Genomic DNA, 19,413 nt, shown 5'->3' on the forward strand with positions numbered 1-19,413 from the left:
TGCCTGGTTGTCAACCACGGGGTAAGTCATAACAGTGCCTCTAAGGAAAAAACAGAAATAGAACTAAATTTATTATAATCTAGATCTAGAGAATTATTATGTTACCCCATATTCTATTAAAGCATCAGGTATTTTTTTTTATTTTACGAAAATTCTAACTAATATTTTTTTATGTTGATAGACAAGTATTAGATTTTTTCACCTTTTTGACAATTTTCACCTACCACGGATTTTCATGAAGAATTTTTTTTTTTATTTGAATATTTATAGGCAGAATAGTGGATGTGGACGGTGATGAAGTGACTGCCTGCACAAATTAGCCAATCAAAATATCATAAGCGCTGTAAATGCCTCGACTTTTATTTTTCTTCCTCGAAAAGATTCATAATCTCACTTGTAAAATCAAAAGTATATTAATACATTACAATGGAGATGAAGAATATTTTAGAAGTTGTCTAGGCATTTACAAAGTTTATAACGTGTCATTGGCTGGTTTAAGTGGTTATTTTACACACTATGTAACATTTATCGTTCAGCCTATGTTTAAACAACATTCTGCCTTCAATTGATCCATCTGTTGATCTTTGTGAAGTTGAGCTAAAACCTTTATTGATACGGATGACATTTTGACTAAATGATTTTTCTTTACATACTTAATATTGAGAACGCCTGAAAGTATTTTCCCATATTGTACAATATAATTATGTAAATTATTAGTTTCAAAGCAACACCAATTTATGACTTTTATATCACAATTTTAAAGCATAAATACTTGTAAAACGAGCATTTGAGTTGATAAATATTAAACGCAAGTATGTCCACAACAATCCACCACAGTTTTCATGTGGACCTACTAGCTTCTGAATTGAAACTGCGTTTTTTGACAGTGTTTTATTGTAATAATGAGGACTTGTTTTCATTTGAACAGTACTGTAACCTCAGATTAATAATGCATGAACCTATAGAGAAACCCTATGACTATGTTTCATACAACGCAAGCGATGTTGGTTTGTTGGTTAGCAACCAATTGGTGGCCATTTTGTTTTATTTGACAACATACACATAACGGTTCTATCGGATGCTTTTATAGCTGTGCTTGGCTTTGTGAGTAAATAACTTGGATATTTACGTTTTAATAAATAAAAATCGACTCTGGTGAATTGCAGTATGTTTGGTTGCAGCAGTAAGAGCTTCAAACGTGTTAATGGAATCAGTTTTCACAGGTAATTGATTTCGAATATTTTCCCATGATTAACATTGATTTTTGGCATTTATTGTCCCATCACGTGTATTATGTTGCTGAAAAACTTTGCTTATATCAACATATTTACTTCAGATACTATTCTTTCTCAATTTGGGAGATGAATTTGTGAATTAAAGTATGTTTACTGTTGATAATGACAGTTGATTACGGGTAATATGTCGGGGCCGCACTAGGCATCCATATAAACTTTGAGTTTTTATCGAGGAGAGGTCGATTCAAAATTTACTCGAAAATAGCAATGTCGCATCGAAATCGCATTTAAAATGTGTCCAAATTTCAGGCAGCTACGACTCGCCATTTCGCGGAGATGTGACAGACAAACAATCAAATTCAGCACAGGACTTTGGTTCCATGGAGTTGGGATTTATGTCTTAATAGATACACATTCTTTAAAAAAAATCTAAATAAAAAACAATCATGTTTTTCGTAATATCAGCATCTGTTAATTTGTTTTTTTTTTCTGTTTCTTTTCTTTTCAGTCGTACCATATTTATATGCAATAAACTTTTTAATAATCAAAAAAAGAATGGCTCACGCTCAAACGCTGAAGTTTTTGTGGACATTTTTTCCAATTTATGTTATACCTAAATATTAAAATGTATTTTTCTAGAGTGTATTTTTGTCATTCTATTTCTATGTAAATAATATATTTAGCGAAAAATAACCAAATAAAAAAATATTAAAAATGTAACATAAGTAGCTTTTATGTTTCTGATAATTACCTTAGACAGCGTCAGCATAGACTGTTTCACATTCCAATATACAGGACCAACCTGCCAATGGTTATGCCTGTTGGAAGGGCTATCTCTATGTTTAACAATATCACTTTGGACATTGACATGTTTCACGTCTCTGAGGGAGTTTTTCGTTACAAGATTCTCTTACTTTTTTAACATATTATTCTTTGGATATTATGTATAATAGTGTGTTTTTTTTATATACCTAATTTTACCTAATTATTTCTATATATTTGAATTTAGATATTCCATTTTGTAATGTACATATATATGAATAAATAAATAAATTGAAATATTGTGAATAAAATGAATAAAAAAATAACCATACACATGTATTTTCAATTGATAAATAAAATAAATTTAGGCGATTTATATATTTAGGCCAATAGTAAATACAGAGGTACATATTAAAAAAAAATACATTGCAAATTAATATCCATTTGGCAATTCTCAACCTGAGTATGGCCCATTGTTTTGCTGCGAACTGTAGCTAACTTAATACCCAATAGTCATCTAATGGTTTTCCTACGTTTGGACTCCTCTATAGCTTGGCGCATTATTACTCAGAGATTGTAACTATCTTTTTTCTCTCTACATTTTGTAGAACGAATTTCCAAAAATTTAGGGTATGTATTAATTTATGGATAACTATTTCTGATTTTTTTGAATAAAATTTCTTATGTTGTCATTCTGTAGTCACTTGCTCTACTTCTACTATTGTCTATGCATTTCATAAATCAAATTATTTGACGTTTGCCATAAAAAATAAAAACATGTGTAACTGACAAATTAATTGGGTTAGCTGTGGGTTATCTACTAACGTACGAATACCAACTTCGTTGTGCAGTTCGATATTCTGTAATTTTTTCGTAAAAGTAGAAATACACTAAACTAATAAAAATATACGTTTTTAAATGTGAAAAATAAAATGTCTAGTTTTAAATTTTCATTTTCTTTGAGCTCAACGGACCTCAAGGAAACAAAAGAAGTTGTAGAAGAAAAAGGTAGAGAAGTTTACGCTTGAAAATTATCTTTGCGAACTATGCAAATCACCATGATTAGATTAAATTAAATTATATTTTCTTTGTTTTTTTAAAATATTTTTTTGCATTCTCACGATTTACTCGAACGTTTTGTTGGAGCCATATTTTTTTATTTATAAAAAAAACATGGTTAAAAATAAGAAACAAGTTGCAGTAGAGCGGGATTCGAACCTCAGACCCCCTTATCCGGAGTTCGCGACACTGGGATCATAACCCATCTCAGTATTATATCATAAATTAGTGTTAAAAATCTGAAAGACTATTCTTTAAATTAATATCACGCGTATAATAATTACTTTAGAACTAAAATTTGATCTAAACTTAGTGTGCCAAGCACTGCACTGGTGCTCCAATCATAGCAGCATATAATCATTACTTGTATAAATGAAGGCAGGAAGATCAGTCTCACGCTTCACACATCGGTACTACACACCAGTACTAAGAATTGTTTAAACATTGTAGGTTGCGAAAATACCACTCGATCTATACAATGGATAAATGCAGATGAAATAACTCCAACTGATGAGATAATTAAAGGCGTATATGAAATATTTCCAAAGGCGAAACTTCTTATTTGCGGTGACTTGGATATTGGACACATATTTCCAGAAGATGCTGTGAGATATTTGAAAGATTGTAATCCTGGCAAAGATTTAGATAATGATGTTTTAAAAGCAGAAACTGAACATTCGGACCTATTAACTGGAGTATATGAAGGTATCAACTTATAAAATCAATTTTTTTAGTAACAAATACCTGTTTATATTTCGGTAGTCAGGTGGCAGAAGGGACCATCTTTAATTTTCAAAAAGGTACAGGAAAGCTGAAATACGACTTAAATTCAAGACTTTAATCCACAAACTAAAATATTTTAGTGTTGCTTTTCAATAATAAATTACTATTCACAATGATGCTGTTTTTTATCTATTTTTTCTGTGTATTCACTGAAATATTATTTAAAACTTTTGAAAACTGAAAAACAGAAAAAATACATATGGTTCCTTCTGACATCTGACTACTGATTTGATTTAGATATTTTTAAATACAGTTTTTGTAAAATACCTGCATTGATCAATGAGTAATATACGTATGTTAGAACATTTAAATTAGACTATTTCTGCTCATTTTTTCAAGCTGAACTATTCGTAATACGAGAAGCTCTTGAATGGTTACTAAAAAAATCACCAGAGAGGTGACTTATTGCAAAAATATTATCAGATTGTCATTCGGGCGTATAAGCTATAACTGATACTCGGTCGGTAAATCCATTCATTGTAGATATTCAGAGTAAAATTAGGCATTTTAAAATCAGAGGGATGATTATTCAAATGTGCTGGATTCTTATCCACTTCTTATCTTATGTCCTCTTGGACATGCTGGTATTAAGGCTACTAAATACAGGGGCCCAAACATATGAAAAAAATAATTTTTATGTGTGTTAAATTGTCATCATCATACTCCTATCCCCATCTGATGGTGCATAGGGCTCTGCAGTAGTGTACAAAATGCAGCGTATTTCAATCATCTGTTACATTAAAGTAAGGTGATCATTCTTACGCTTCAGGTGCCAGTCCAGGGACAGTGAAAAATTGTAGTGTAAAACCACCTTTAAAACAAATATTTAGTGTCGACCCTACAGGAATTAAACCTCAGATATCAACCATGGTAAGCCAATGTCCCAACCACTAGGCAGACTTATTTGCACTCAATTTCCCTTTGCAGAATTTTTACCTGAAAGTAGCCATCAAGTCGAAAACACTCTTCCAGGATTCTGGTTATATTTCACACACATAATTATATTCTTCATCCATCCGAATACGGAATATGGATAACGGAGAACCTTTTTAACCAATTATAAACTCTCTAAATACCTTATCTTTCATATTCCCTTTCTTAAGAAAGACGTATTTCGCTATATTATTATTTATTTAGTATGAAGCTGTAAAGGTATCAGCCTTTTGAGCGCTGTTGGAAAGATTTATGGCAGAATACTGATTGAGAGAGTGTAAGAAAAGTAACTAAAGATAGAGTTTGGGATATACAAAGTGGATTTATGAATGGAAGAGGATGTATGGATCAAATATTTGCTCTGCGCATTTGTCGATCTGCAAAAGGCATTTGATAGAGTTGACAGAGAGAAATTGTGGAAGGTTTTATCGGAGTATGGAGTGAACGGTAACCTGACAAGGGCTATTGCGTCACTGTATAAGGACAGCACAGCATGTGTGAAAGTGAATGGGTCATTCACATCGTGGTTTAATATTCCGAAAGGAGTCAAACAGGGATGTGTAATGTCACCATGGTTGTTCAACATATACATCGATAACTATATGAAAGAACTGAAATTTAAGAATGGAAGCAAAAATGAGTGGTATAACTGTTAACTGTCTTCTGTATGCGGATGATGCCGTGCTTCTTGCTAGCAGCAAAGAAGACCTTCAATTCTTGGTAACAAAAGTCTACAATGTATGCAAGAAAAGCGATTTGCTTATGAATGTTGATAAATGGAAAGTGATGAAAATATAACTAAATGTGAGATCAGCGTGAACGGAGATATTCTGAATCAGGTAGAAGAATTTGTGTACCTGGGAAGTATGTTTACTAGGGACGGAAAGGCCGAGAAAGATATTGAAAGGAGGGTGAGTGCCAGGAACAGGGTGAATGGTTCACTAAAATCTACTTTGGCAAACAAATGTTTATCGCAGGAGGCTAAACTAGCAGTTCACAACGGAGTTCTAGTTCCAACTCTAATGTATGGAATTGGAAAAATGATGATGAAAGTAAGTTGAATGCTGTCGAAATGCGATCCCTCAGGCGAATGTGTGGTAAAACGATGTATGATAGGTGCACAAATGTCGAGATCCGTGAAGTGTGTAAGGCTGAGACATGCATTATTGACAGAATCAAGAAAGGGGTGCTGCGTTGGTTTGGACATGTAGAGCGAATGGACAGCGAAAGAACGGCTAAAAGGATCTACGATGCAAATGTTGATGGATGCAGAAAACGAGGAAGACCGAGAAAGACATGGCACAATCAAGTCCATCAAATACTTGAAGATGGACATGTCAAAAGTAAGAATAATCGGCGCGCGTGCATGAGAAGATGTATGAATGTAGAGGAAGCGAGGTCTGTATGTCAAGATAGAGTGTTATGGCGTTCTATCCTCTCTGCCTACCCCTACGGGGAAACGGCGTGATGGTTTGTTTGTTTGTTTTGAAGCGGTAAATATATATGAAATTATTTACCTGTCTAAAATGTTTTCAATGTTTCAGGAGGATTGAAAATATGGGAGTGTACAAATGACCTAGCAGATTACTTTTGCAATAACGAAGTAAATTGGAAGAACACAAAAGTCCTGGATTTGGGATGTGGCGCTGGTATTTTGGGACTTATTTCTCTTCTATCTGGTGCTGAAGTACATTTCCAAGACTATGTAAGTAAAAACAACCAAACCTCTCCTGTAGATAACTGTAGTAACCAGTTAACTTTTATTATTATTATTATTCACTAATTGTTTAATAAAATAAATATTTATATTTTTTAGAACAAAGAAGTTATCAACGCTGCCACTATACCAAATTGTCTTCTTAACATCCCTTCAGATGAAAGAGATACAATAAAAACTAAATGTAAATTCTTCTCCGGGGATTGGGAGTCATTGTCGTTATTGATGCAAAAAAATATTGATGTCTACAAGTATGATTTTATACTGTCATCGGAAACAATTTACAATGTGGAGAACCACCGGAAGATATACAATTTTATTAAAAATCACCTGAAGAGCGATGGCACAGCATACCTGGCTGCCAAGACTTATTACTTTGGTGTGGGAGGAGGAGTGCGGCAGTTTGAATCATTGATCAGCAAAGATGGCGTCATGGAATGTGAAGTTTGTTGGAAAAGTAATGAAGGAGTTATGAGAGAAATAATGAAATTAACTTTCAAATAAATTTAAGTACCTTTATTTTCTTTGTTTAAATACAAGTTGTTAAGTAAAATACACAAAATTATCAAATTATTGTAAAAAATACTGAATTATTGTAGTATGGTTTAATACGATAATATTTTTATTTAATTCTAATGGAAGACATGATGACATCTGTAAACAGCACAAGTTTATTGTGAGCGAGAAAACCCTATACATTCACTCCTCTTTTCTCTATTTGCATAATAATTATTTACATGAGGGTAAAATAAGGAAAATGTCTTGAAAAACATATTAATTTAATATTACAGTGGAAATTGGATATCTAACTAATGCAATGCGTAAACTACCTATTACACTATGGAGTAGAAAAAAATATGTTTAAGTATATCACTATAAAATATTATTGTTGACAAGAAAAATCTTGTACATTAATTCATTTTTGTAATATGTAAAAAAAAAAAAAAACACCCCCATGTAGCACAAAAGCCTAAGAATTAAAATTTAATTTTAACAATTCTAATATAGGTACTATTTTTTTTTTTAACAAGTAACTCCAACATCTGTATGGTTATTCAAAAAACATAAGTTTATCATTTGTACTGATGACATTTTCTAAAATACTATTGCATACTTGTTTATTCAAAAAGAAATAAGAAGAATTTGGAATATCAATGTATTTCAACTACGGAGATAATCTTTCATACACCCAGCCATCTTCACCTTGGTGTAGTAATTTCCCATCTGGAATTTCATTCTTTGCTGGTTTGCGGAACTTGATACGATCATGAAGTCGGTCTCTTTGGCCCTGCCAAAATTCAACACTTTTTGGATTTAGAATATAACCTCCCCTGAAAAAATGTTTGTATCATAAATCGTGTTATAAAAAGCGGCACCCCAACTAGTGGCCGGGAAGCTCGTATGTTAAAAACCAAATAAATTAAAAAGTGCTGCACAAAGTATGGCCAATAATGATTGGTGTCCTCTTTACTATCTCAGAAAAAGTGTGGAATCTCTATTGTTCTTTGCTTCATCTAAACTTAATAGGTAGGTTTATCTTTGAACAAAAATGAAAAAAAAACAGATCATTGTGACATTGATGCATTGAAAATGAATGAAATTAATGTGATTATAGCCAAATTATATGAGGTAATCAACCATTCAACTCAAAATTAACAACCATGCACCAGTAGAATGGACACTCCTGACACTGTTTGATTACTTAATTATTTTAGCTAAAAAACATGTTGGTTTTTATAAATAAATTATATCACTAACCAATAAGAAGGCTTCGGTACTGCTATTCCTTTCTCAGTATATTGCTGTTCTAGAATTTTTTCCCTCTCACACAGAATATCTCTCGAAGGGATCGGTTGGCTCTGATGACTTGCTGAAGCTCCAATTTGACTGGGAACGGGTCGACTATGGAAGTATATCTCCGACTCTTCATCACTCAACATACTTATGGGTCCCTCTATACGTATACTCCGGTTTAAAACTTCCCAGTAAAATGTCAGGGCAGCATTAGGGTTTTCAGCCTGATAAAAACGGAATTATCATTAGAAATGAAAAATATCCTTGCTACACTTTCACTTATTTACCTTAATGATCATGACTATTTTGTTTTCAAGTATTCCTCCATTTTTAAATGGTAACTCTATGTGCAATAGGTATTATGAAAATCATTAATTGTTTAACAACATGACTGAATAAATAATTATACAAAAAATAAATAAATAAATAGTAAAGCTTACAAGTTCTTTCCCCTTTCTGCTTTCTAGATTAGTGAAAAATTTGAATCCGTGCTTATCATACCCCTTACAAAGTACAAACCGACCTGAAGGAAGTCCATCCCTAAAAAAAAAAAATTAAATAAAAAAAAAACCCACCTCCGATAGGTACTCAGAAAATTATTTATAGCATATTTTAGTAAAAATGATTTATATTTATGTGCAAGTACATATTAGACAAATTTCATGTCTGAGAGCGTATGTATATTCACTACTTACAAAAGTCATTTTTACAAAATGTAATAAATTATTTTAACTAACTCGTACAGAAATTAAAGTAAAATTTATTTCAACAATGTTTGAGTATGTCCAAATGCTTGCAGACTGGCTGGATTTCCTCCCTAAGGAGTTGTTCATATTAAAATTTATTTCAACCCATATTCCCTTCTCAAAAACGTTTTCCCTGTTGAAATAAATTTTTTATTTATTTACCTATATGATCAAGGAACATGTCGATTAAACTTTAAAAACTCTAAACCAAAGGTAACTTTTAAAGTATAAGATCGACTTGCTCATTATTAATTCATTTATTTATTTGGTTTACAAACAATGAAAAATAATACATAATACACATAAATATTGAAACAATAAAAATAAAATAGACACTACTTATTTTTCATCAATTATTTTTTAAAAAAACATTCATTAATTTAAAACTAATAAAAACAATTAATAAAATACTAATAAAAACAATAAACAAAATATGCATCGAAACAAAACCAGCAATGTAATCCATCAAAATGAAATGCACAAAATTAATATATCAATATAAAAACGCATTTTGTATACACTTCTTAAACCTAAACAATCCAGCGTCAAAAATGTTGATCTCTACGTTTTCAATGGAGTTGTATAATCTGCAAATTATTGACACTGGATTGAAGAGGACACATTATTCTTAAATGAATAAAGATGTTTTTGGGTTCCGTTGGGTATGACCATTAGGAACACAAATTTTCATAGTACTTAAACAACTTGAACTTTCCAATCTACCATTTACAATCTTATATAAATATAACAAGTCATTTATCTTTCTTCTTGTTTCTAAAGTTTTGAAGTTAAAGTGTTAGAGTCTCTTTTCATAACTATTCAGTGAGGAATCCAATTGACATTTCTGTGATAAAAGTCTAAGATTTTTTTTTGTACAGATTCAACAACACATATATACTTATTGTAATGTGGATTCTAAATGGTTGATCCGTATTCCATTTTACTTCTTACTAGAGAGTTGTATAATTTTATATAAGATTGATGGTTTTGTTGGATGAATCCCAACATTTTTAATGATTTATTTTTTATATCAGTTATGTGACTATCAAACACAAATTTTTAATCTAAGGTAATTCCCAAATCACATATTGTCTCCAAATTTTTAACAAAACATTATCTATATAATACGAAAATTCTTTTTCTAAATATTTTTGGTAAACTGTATAGCATAACATTTATCAATGTTCAAAAACATGTCATTTTGATTACACCAGTCACTCAGTATATCCAAGTCATTTTGCAATAGTGTTTGATCAGATTCAAATTCAATTTTGCGATATATTTTCAAATCATCAGCAAACAAACCATAATCGCATTTTAGTATCGATCGTTTATGAATATTAAAAACAACAAAGGTCCCAAATTGGAACCTTGTGGTACGCCTGAGCTTGCAACTATAGGAGTTGATACATAGCCATTAATAAGTACCGATTGAAGTCTATGTTTTAGATAAGACTCCAACCACTGTAGAAGAACACCATGTGTATACCAATACATTTTAATTTTACTAACAATATATTGTGATTGACTTTGTCAAGCGCTTTTTGAAAATCTGTGTAAATGGAGTCTACTTGTTTTCTTGTATTAAATGACTCACATACATAAGAACTAAACTCTAATAAATTAGAGTCTATCGACCTATTGGGAACAAATCCATGCTGTTTGGGGCAGAGTTAAGGTTTGAAATGATTAAATATTAATTTGTATATCAGGGATTCAAATATTTTTGCAAAACAGGATATTATACTTATCGGCCTATAGTTTTTTACTGATGATTGGTCACCTGATTTGTGAACTGGGACAACATAAGCTACTTTCCAATTTGTAGGAAATATTCCTGATGATAATGAGATAGATAGATTATATAATTTTTATTTAAGTCCCAAAATTACTTTTGTTCAGGGGAGAGTAAAAATAGTTTTTATTTCAGTAGCAAATGGTAGTGAACATATTTTAATATACATTAAAAAAATATATGAAACATGGTGATTGAAAAAGGTGTTTTAATAGACTATTTCATGGTCCTTGGGCTAGCACCTGAAGCTTAAGACTGATCATCTTTCCTTCATGTAACGAAAATAATTAAGATACACTGCGATTGTTGTATCAATGCAGTGCACCATTGGGTGCGGAAAGAGAATGGTACGGGTATACAAGTTTTACACACATATCCGTATGTGGTCCCATGGCTAGTGTTGCGGACTCACCGATCAGAGGTCCGGGGTTCAAACCCCACTTTACCCCAACTTGATTCCCATTTTGTAATAGGGAGTTATTTACAACTCTTTGAAAGTGGCCACAAAAATCTAAATATTTAGGTAAATAATAAGAATGCAAATATTTCCTTTTGCTAAAAAAAAGATTGTTTGAGGTCCTAGCAGAAAACTAAAAAATATCATCTTTGACCATTTGTGGACTTAAGAGTTTTACATGTTACGATGAGAGTGACTAAACAACATGCCTAATATCAGTAAATAACATTTGATGTTTTAAAAATATGAGTTAATAAATGTAATAAGATATTTATTATAGAAATAAAAAACGAGTGATACTTTAATCCACAAATTTAGAATATCCAGTGACCGGTTTCATCGCTTTCGTGACATCTTCAAGACTAGTCATTCAAGAATTTTCACTTACAAACTTAAATGTCATACTTAGTAAGTTAAGTTTATCCATACTTATTTTCCAAAAAATATCACCATAAATACAGCGTGGTGTAAACGTTTTACGGTCAGGGGCATTTTAGTAAGTAAAAAATATTTACTTGGTTGCGGTAGATAAACACATTGCATTTGGTTCCAATATCTTGTCATTAGCTTTCGCTTCCTCAAACCAAGAATGAAATTGTCCAAACGGTTCCTTGGAAACCAAGTGTGCTTCTAGAAATGTCTCATTTCTGTCCTTATATCGAATTCTCAAATCTAAAACGTAAAAAAGGAAAGGCATACAGTTCTTACACTAAAGGATAAAGATAGGCAAAAGAGAATTTATTTTAGTACTTGTTTCAAATAGTCACAAAATAAGATTAATTATATATGTAGTGTTTTCATAGAGTAAATCACTGAAACTGGAGTTGCTAATATTAAATAGAAACAGTTTTTTTTTAGAGCTCACATAATATGTTTATGTGTGCCCTACTTCAAGATTCAAAATAAATAATCTATCAAAAATCAGCGCTGTGAAAATGAATAGAAGAACATTACTAAGTACTACAAACATTTTTACAATTTTATCTGAATAGTGTAAAATTAATAATACATTGTAAAGGCGTTGTAAATCATAAAGAAAACATATCGAAGATGAAAAGGAAAAAAATACCAAGCGACACGTAGCAACGATATAAAGAATTGAATTTTAAAAACTTAAATTTGCTCTTCTGTAAAGTTGTTACATGTCGCTTGATAACTTTTCCTTTCCAGCGGTGATATTTACCTTTAATATCGACGCTCATTTTCCTACGAGTGATCCGCGTACCGTTAAAGGAGCGTAGAATCTGAGAATATAACGATAAACTTCTCATTAATATGGACATTAATTACCACGAACTCCACGTAACACCAACTACATAAAACATAGTGATAACAGAATGGCCTTATCACTTATCATAATGCTCATATTGACAAAAATAAATTTATTTCCTACTATTAGGAAATCGTTTTAAAAATAATTATTTGTTTCGAAAAATAATGAACAATTTTTGAATGAAAACTTGCCAAAATCGAATTATATTTTATATTCAGACTTCCATTACTGACTTTCACGAGTACCAGCACCCGGACATCACAAATTATACTGTTCTGGACACAGACTACAGATATGTTCTGGAGATAATGTAGAGCCAAAAATTATACCGCAGAGGTAAAACTACAAACTATGAAACTATAACCACAGATTACAGATACTATAACCCACAGATTCTATAACCTATTAGGTAGACGGTACCAAATAAAAATTTGACGTTTAGGTTAGGTAGGTACAGAGATTGGTAGGTATAGATATCTGTAGTCTGTGGTAGGTATTCAGAATCACAGAATGGCCGGTTCAAAGGTGAAATGTTGGTGCCTCATATTGATATTGATGGATAACCGAATCACCCCCATATATGTTCCTCGATTTTGCGTAGTTTTCGAGTTATGATTTTTTTTAACGAGTTTTGGGTAATTTTCGAATTGATCGGTTTTTTTATTTTTTATTTTCTGGAAGGTTTTTTTGTGAAACTATGTTTTTTAAATTGTACTTTCACGCATAAAATAATCAGCTTCGTAACATTAATGGAAGTTACAAAAGTTTTGACCCAAAATGCAAAATTCATGATCGAGCGAGTCAGACTTAAACTTTCAACATAAAACTTAAAATCAAAAAAAAATATTCTTTAGTTTCCGAGTTACTTCAAAAACTACGCTAGACTTTAAGCTTTTGTAATAATACAAAAAAGTAGTACTTAATAGGTACTGAAAGCAGCCTTCAATGATACTGAGGTGGAAAATTATTTTTTGTTAGTTTACACACTTTTTATAATTATTCTTAGGAATTTTCCACTTTAGTATTTTTGAAAGCTGATTGCAGCGAATAATAGCCTGTTACGATATTACAAAAATGTTTAATGACGTTATGTTTCACATTATATATATAAGGTGATAAAGACTTTTAAAGATTGCCTTTCCGTTCAACAGAAGCCCAATTCTCTAGATGAGTGGTATAAAGAAAATAAAATTTACTTAAACACTAAAAAATGTCAGATCATTCGTTTTCATGGAATAAAAAAACCGCTCATTTTTTGTTACAGTATTGGCGGTGTCAATCTTTTTACAGTATCAGTGATAAAGGATCTCGGGGTATTTTTTGATGAAAAATTGTCTTGTATATCATGTCAATGAAATTTCAAGCAAGGCATTAAAAATGTTGGGCTTTGTTTTGAGAAACACATACAATTTCAAGTCCATCCGATCATTGAAAATATTATACTGTTCTCTTGTAAGAAGTAATTTAGATTTTAATTCATCAATATGGTCACCCTGCTATAATGTCCATGTTTATAATATAGAAAACATTAAACTTAAATTTCTACGATATATAAACTACAAACTAAACATTCCAATACAAAATGTGAATTATGACTATTTATTAACACTGCCTAACCTAACAACACTTTCTGAAAGAAGAACTATCAATGATCTCATTGTACTGTATAAAATTGTAAACTCTCTTTTTGACGCACCAAAAATACTTGAATTAATTAATTTTAGAGTACCTGCTGTCAACACTAGGAGTACTTTATTGTTTCATTGCTCTCGGGATTCGGTCCCGTTGGTGGACGACAGCCAGCTGGAAGACTGGGTGGCCATGGTTGGGGCACACGCTCTGGCGGTGGGGGAAACTGGCGTTCCTTGGAGGACGATGGATGTCTTGGATGTGGAGGGACTCGTGGAGCAGTCGAATTCCACGAGGTTTGTTACGTAGCGCGTCTGATTACATTGTACGTTCGATGTGTAGAACTCCGTAATAGACTGAGGATCCGTTCGACACTCCCACTTTCACTTCTACTCCTCAACTTCGACTTCCGACTGTCTTGTTTCCAGGGGCTGGGGTAGTTTTATAGAACACCCGAGCAGGTCTTTGTTCCTTCTACCTCTCACTTATCACTTTGATTCGCCGTCTCTTATCAACACTAACTTATGAATACCTACCTTTGTAATATAAGAATATAATATATGATGTTCTACATACGAGTATTATAAAAGTAAATTATAATAACGTAGACTATATTATAATGTATATAATATTTAAAATAAACATATACTAAACTTAGAAAACTAAATCATTAAACTAATTTGTACCTATGTAGATTAAAGGAAGAAATATTATATTGGGAATGGTTCACCTCCTAGTGTAGTGGTTGGCACGTACGCCTACCATACTTGAGGTCATAGGTTCGATTTCTGGCAAGGTGGATAAGAAATGTTGCTTTGAAATGTATTTCTACGCTGCAATGGTTTATAATTCCTGGACTGGAACTTAAATCGTAAAAACTGCCCATCTTGCCTTTATACGTAGGTATTATAAAAAAGTCACTGGTACGTTGCGATTGGAGCACTGATGCAGTGCCTTATGTACCATGGTATTTTTTATCTGCGCCCATAGGCGCAGATAAAAAAACGATGGCATAGAAGTTTATTAGAGTTTGTGAATATGTCAAAAGTTTGAATAATCTGCGCGCGTACATAAAAAGATGTATGAATTTTGAAAAAGCGAGGTTTATGTATATATTTTTTGACGTTTACTCGATTTCGTATTTTCTAGAGATATTCAAACTAAAGTGACGCCTTCTTGAGACTTGCTGTTCCCTGTTGACTCTTATCATCCACCTATTGATATAATATTGTCTACCGCTATAGAGAGACGTGCTTCTTCACCAATTCAATCTCTAAATTTTATAAAAGCAGAAGATTACAGAGAATTTATGTTCAACTAACTGGCCATTTTTTTATAACAATTCAGATATTGACTCACGTATTGAATTATTTTATTCCATTATGTATAATACCATCAAACAAAATATGCACCAGTGGTAAACTACAAATCAAATTCTTACCCTAAAGGGTTTTCAAAAAAATTAATCAATATGGTGATTGATAAAAAAATAGCACATACCTACCAATTTTAAATTGACCAATAGTCCATATTATTATTCGACTTTCTCAAAATTAAGATACCAATGTAATGTCCTTTCATATACACGTTATTCTAATTTAATTGCAACTGTTGAAAATTCAACCAAAGATGGTATAAAGGCACTATGGAAATTTACCAATTCAGTGCGTAATGATGATACTGGTTATCTTAGCATTATGTACATGAATAGAAAATACAGTGACAATCTAGAAACAATTTTTAAGACGTTTTCAGAGTTCTTCGGTAGTGTGTACGATCCTACTGCGCACTCATACACACATTCTACTGAAATCGTTGATTGTTTAAACTTGCATACATGTTTCATACACCCTAATAATATTAAACGAAGAATTCTAAAACTTGATTGTCAGAAGTTCCTAGGTCCAGACAGTATTCCTAATATTTTCATAGTTAAATGTGTAGATGCTCTAATTATAGCTCAAAAATCAGTGTTAAGAGTTAGGTATATTAAAAAACCATACCGATACCCGAGTGATTCGCTCTTCAAAGAATTTCAAGTGCTGGATATTCGTCAACAGTATATATTGAGGTCAGTAGCGGTCACACATCTCAACAGGGAAAAATACGCAAGGGTTTGTCATGTTCATAATACTAGACACTCCAATAAGGATCTGATTCTACAGAGAGGAGTCAATACTTTTTTGGCTCAAAGGCAGCAATATTCTATAGGCCCGAGGGTATATAACCTTATCCCAGTTTCGTGGAAATGTGGTGGGATTGCCAGGCTGAGGAAGGTGTTATTCTTAATCCATATTGGTCGGAGGGAGTCAGAGAATTTGTTGTCCGATGTAGAAGGACGTCAACTGGTTGCTTGTTTTACTAGTAATGACTTGGGACTTAGGATATAAAGATTTTGATATTATTTATGTTTTCTCTGGATATTCATTGTTTACCTTTAAGACTGAAAAAGCACACATTATGATAAAACTGTAAATACTTTTAAATATCATTATAAAATACATAATCTACTGCCTTAGAACGGGGAAGCTATCCCTAGTTAGGCAGTTTAGATGAACCAACAGCAAAAATAAAAAATATGTATGCTTACTTTTACTACTGAATTAATTTGTTGTATAAATAATTACTTGTATATTGCTGTAATAAATATGTAAAATAATAAAATAAAAATAAATAAATAAATTGTTCCCCTTTCTAAATTGTTAAGTAGTTCACTATCATCAGGACGCTTTACAAAGTCTCGGAAAAAATCCTACCTTACACTTATTTTTAAAAAGGGCGACAGAAGCGATGTATTAAACTATCGCCCAATCTCTATTTTATCGGCATTACCAAAACTTTTTGAGTCACTTGTGTTGGAAGTTATTCATCCTGAATTATCTAAAGTGATATCAACTACCCAACACGGATTTGTTCAAGGTAGGTCTACAATATCCAATTTATTAATTTACCAAAACTTTATTGTCAAAGGTATGGCAAGTGGATTCCAGATCGATTCCATCTACACTGACTTCAGTAAGGCTTTTGACAGAGTTTCTCATCAAATTCTTCTTGAGAAGCTAAAGGCTATGGGAATTGCTGGTATTTTTTTTAACTGGATAGACAGCTATCTATCTGATCGAGTTCTTCGTGTTAAAATTAAAGACATAGTATCTTCTTCATTTATTGCCAAGAGCAGTGTTTCACAGGGATCTCATTTGGGCCCTATTTTATTTCTTTTATTCATTAACGATATTGTTAATATATTCCACGTTGTCAAAATACTCCTATTCGCTGATGTTATCAAGATCTTCAGACTTATTCAAACTTCTTTCGACGGTTCGATTGTTTAAAGAAATTAATATAATCTTGAGGCCGGGAGCACCAGAAATTCTCTTTTTCTTAACGTGGGTAAGTGTCATGTAATGCGGTTTTCTCGAATCGAAAATCCATTAGTTTTTCAATACAGCATCAGTAATACGACATTAACTCTTGTAAAGAAAATAAATTATCTGGGTGTCATTTTTGATGATAAATGAGCTTTTGTTCCCCATATGAATGAGATGGTAAATAAAGCCACGAAAACCCTAGGCTTTGTTATCAGAACAACAAGAGAGTTTAAGTCTGTTAATGCATTTAAAATATTATACATGACCCTAGTAAGAAGCCAATTAGATTATGGGTACTCAGTTTGGTCTCCTCATTATGTTACTCATATAAACAGTATGAAGAAGGCCCAACACAAGTTTTTAAGATTTATAAATTTCAAATTAAACATTCCAATTGAAGAGCTTAACTATAAAAGTTTAATGAAGCAGTTAAAATTAATATGTATTAGTCATAGAAGGGAAATTTCAGATTTAGTGCTGCTTTTCAAGTTATTAAATAATGTTCTTGACAGCCCCGAACTTTTAAGTTGTGTGAATTTTTATGTGAGAGCGTGGAACAAGACAAAATAATTTTTTTGCTGTTGATTTGCATGGTTCAAACTATGCAAAATACTCACCTATTCCACGGTTCCACATGTTAGCAAATAAACATGGAAACTTAGATTTATTTAATTTATCTTTATACCAATTGAAATCATTACCTATGTTATAATTAATGTTATATATAATGTTAAAGATAATTAGGTTAATTGGATTAATTAGGCTTTTTTATGGTTATTATTATGTTGACTTTGTTGAATAGCTAATTTAAGGCATGTTTCACATTTTGTAAAATGTTTCCTTCGGCACGGGACGCCTCAGTGAGAGAAAATTATTATGTTTAAAAAAAGAAAACAAACCATGTAAAAGTATAAATAAAATAAATAAAAATTTCTTATTTAATTTTTCTTTATTATTTCCTTATTTTCTGCTGAGTTTATTTAATGAATCTATATTTTTTACACTGTATTCAGGTGTTTCGTTTTATTTTAACTGTTTTTCAATAATATTTTATACTTTGTCAAAGGCGTAAGCCATCGAAATAAATAAATAAACGATCAAAGAATAAGGTTTGGGGTTTTTTTAATGTTTTTTTTTTCAATATGTCTTCCCCAGCAGAAAACATGGGTCGATATTTATTGATAATGTTGTATTATTTTTAAAAGAAAGGATTTTGGAGGTTTAGGTAAATGGCCGCTCGGTCATTCGAATTTAACCCAAGGTATGTTGAATCCCAATGGACTTTAACAATAGACGGAGTATTATTTTATTATACGTAGTATCGGCTCAGGTAAATATTGTTTAAATAGATTTATTTTTAACGGGTATAATTAAAATGGGGTTCTTTTCAAAATTGCGAACTAAATGGTTATTATTATCAAAGTGAATTATTGTTGTAAAATCCAAAAAACAAAAGAATGTACTGAAAAGTTATCTTAACACGTATTGATATATTAAAAATATTGCCGCGTTTTTTTCCCAAAATAAACAAGAGTTGACTTTATAATGAATAATAAAAATACATGCATATTTTAAGGGGAAAAGGGTTTTGATGCATGAATATTTAATACACGTTTGTATAGCTTGGATCATTCTCGACAGAAGAAAGATTGTGATTAGTGATAATCCCAACATATCAATAATAAACTACCCCATATTTTACAAATAAGCTTACCCTCGTGATAATGTGCCAATATACCAGAGACAACCACAGATAAAACATAAAACCAAAGCATGCTGCAACGGAACAGCGTGCGACGTTTCATTTATGCGTATATAATCTTTGGTCACACAATAGTTTGGGTTTTAGTCAGTTTTAAGTT

At 31.8% G+C, this 19,413-nt stretch overlaps 2 protein-coding genes across 6 annotated transcripts; one reads left to right on the forward strand and one right to left on the reverse strand.

Annotated features, from left to right (window-relative positions):
• Positions 1 to 2,699: 2,699 nt before the first annotated feature.
• On the forward strand, positions 2,700 to 7,008 carry LOC148277406 (histidine protein methyltransferase 1 homolog). The gene is made up of 4 exons (XM_088232925.1): positions 2,700 to 3,005; positions 3,507 to 3,761; positions 6,317 to 6,477; positions 6,589 to 7,008. Exons 1-4 carry the CDS (start codon positions 2,930 to 2,932, stop codon positions 6,991 to 6,993), a joined length of 897 nt encoding a protein of 298 aa, XP_088089051.1. The 5' UTR covers positions 2,700 to 2,929; the 3' UTR covers positions 6,994 to 7,008.
• Positions 6,991 to 19,391, reverse strand: LOC148277407 (pyridoxine/pyridoxamine 5'-phosphate oxidase-like). Of its 5 annotated transcripts, none has more exons than XM_088232931.1 (6): positions 19,266 to 19,391; positions 12,465 to 12,525; positions 11,797 to 11,953; positions 8,724 to 8,823; positions 8,248 to 8,507; positions 6,991 to 7,820 (listed from the first exon to the last, which is right to left on the reverse strand). In XM_088232931.1, the coding sequence occupies exons 1-6, from the start codon at positions 19,311 to 19,313 to the stop codon at positions 7,655 to 7,657; spliced, it is 792 nt and encodes a 263-aa protein (XP_088089057.1). In that variant the 5' UTR covers positions 19,314 to 19,391; the 3' UTR covers positions 6,991 to 7,654. The 5 variants fall into 5 exon arrangements, with proteins under 5 accessions (XP_088089057.1, XP_088089056.1, XP_088089053.1 ...); XM_088232930.1 differs by lacking the exon at positions 19,266 to 19,391 and adding an exon at positions 14,284 to 14,675; XM_088232927.1 differs by lacking the exon at positions 19,266 to 19,391 and adding an exon at positions 12,746 to 13,040.
• Positions 19,392 to 19,413: the final 22 nt, after the last annotated feature.

The sequence above is a fragment of the Micrasema longulum genome, unplaced genomic scaffold (genome assembly GCF_059751315.1).
Source record: "Micrasema longulum isolate JH-2025_06_02 unplaced genomic scaffold, ASM5975131v1 h1tg001038l, whole genome shotgun sequence".
NCBI lineage: Eukaryota > Metazoa > Arthropoda > Insecta > Trichoptera > Brachycentridae > Micrasema > Micrasema longulum.

Coding starts and splice junctions, on each gene's coding strand:
- LOC148277407 (XM_088232931.1), bottom strand. CDS start 19,313: ATGTTTTATCTGTGGTTGTCTCTGGTATATTGGCACATTATCACGAGG. Junction 8,824..11,796: donor TGTTTATCTACCGCAACCAA/GTAAATATTTTT, acceptor TTTTTTTTTTAG/GGATGGACTTCCTTCAGGTC. Junction 7,821..8,247: donor GTACCGAAGCCTTCTTATTG/GTTAGTGATATA, acceptor ACATTTTTTCAG/GGGAGGTTATATTCTAAATC.
- LOC148277406 (XM_088232925.1), top strand. CDS start 2,930: ATGTCTAGTTTTAAATTTTCATTTTCTTTGAGCTCAACGGACCTCAAG. Junction 3,762..6,316: donor ATTAACTGGAGTATATGAAG/GTATCAACTTAT, acceptor TCAATGTTTCAG/GAGGATTGAAAATATGGGAG. Junction 6,478..6,588: donor AAGTACATTTCCAAGACTAT/GTAAGTAAAAAC, acceptor TATATTTTTTAG/AACAAAGAAGTTATCAACGC.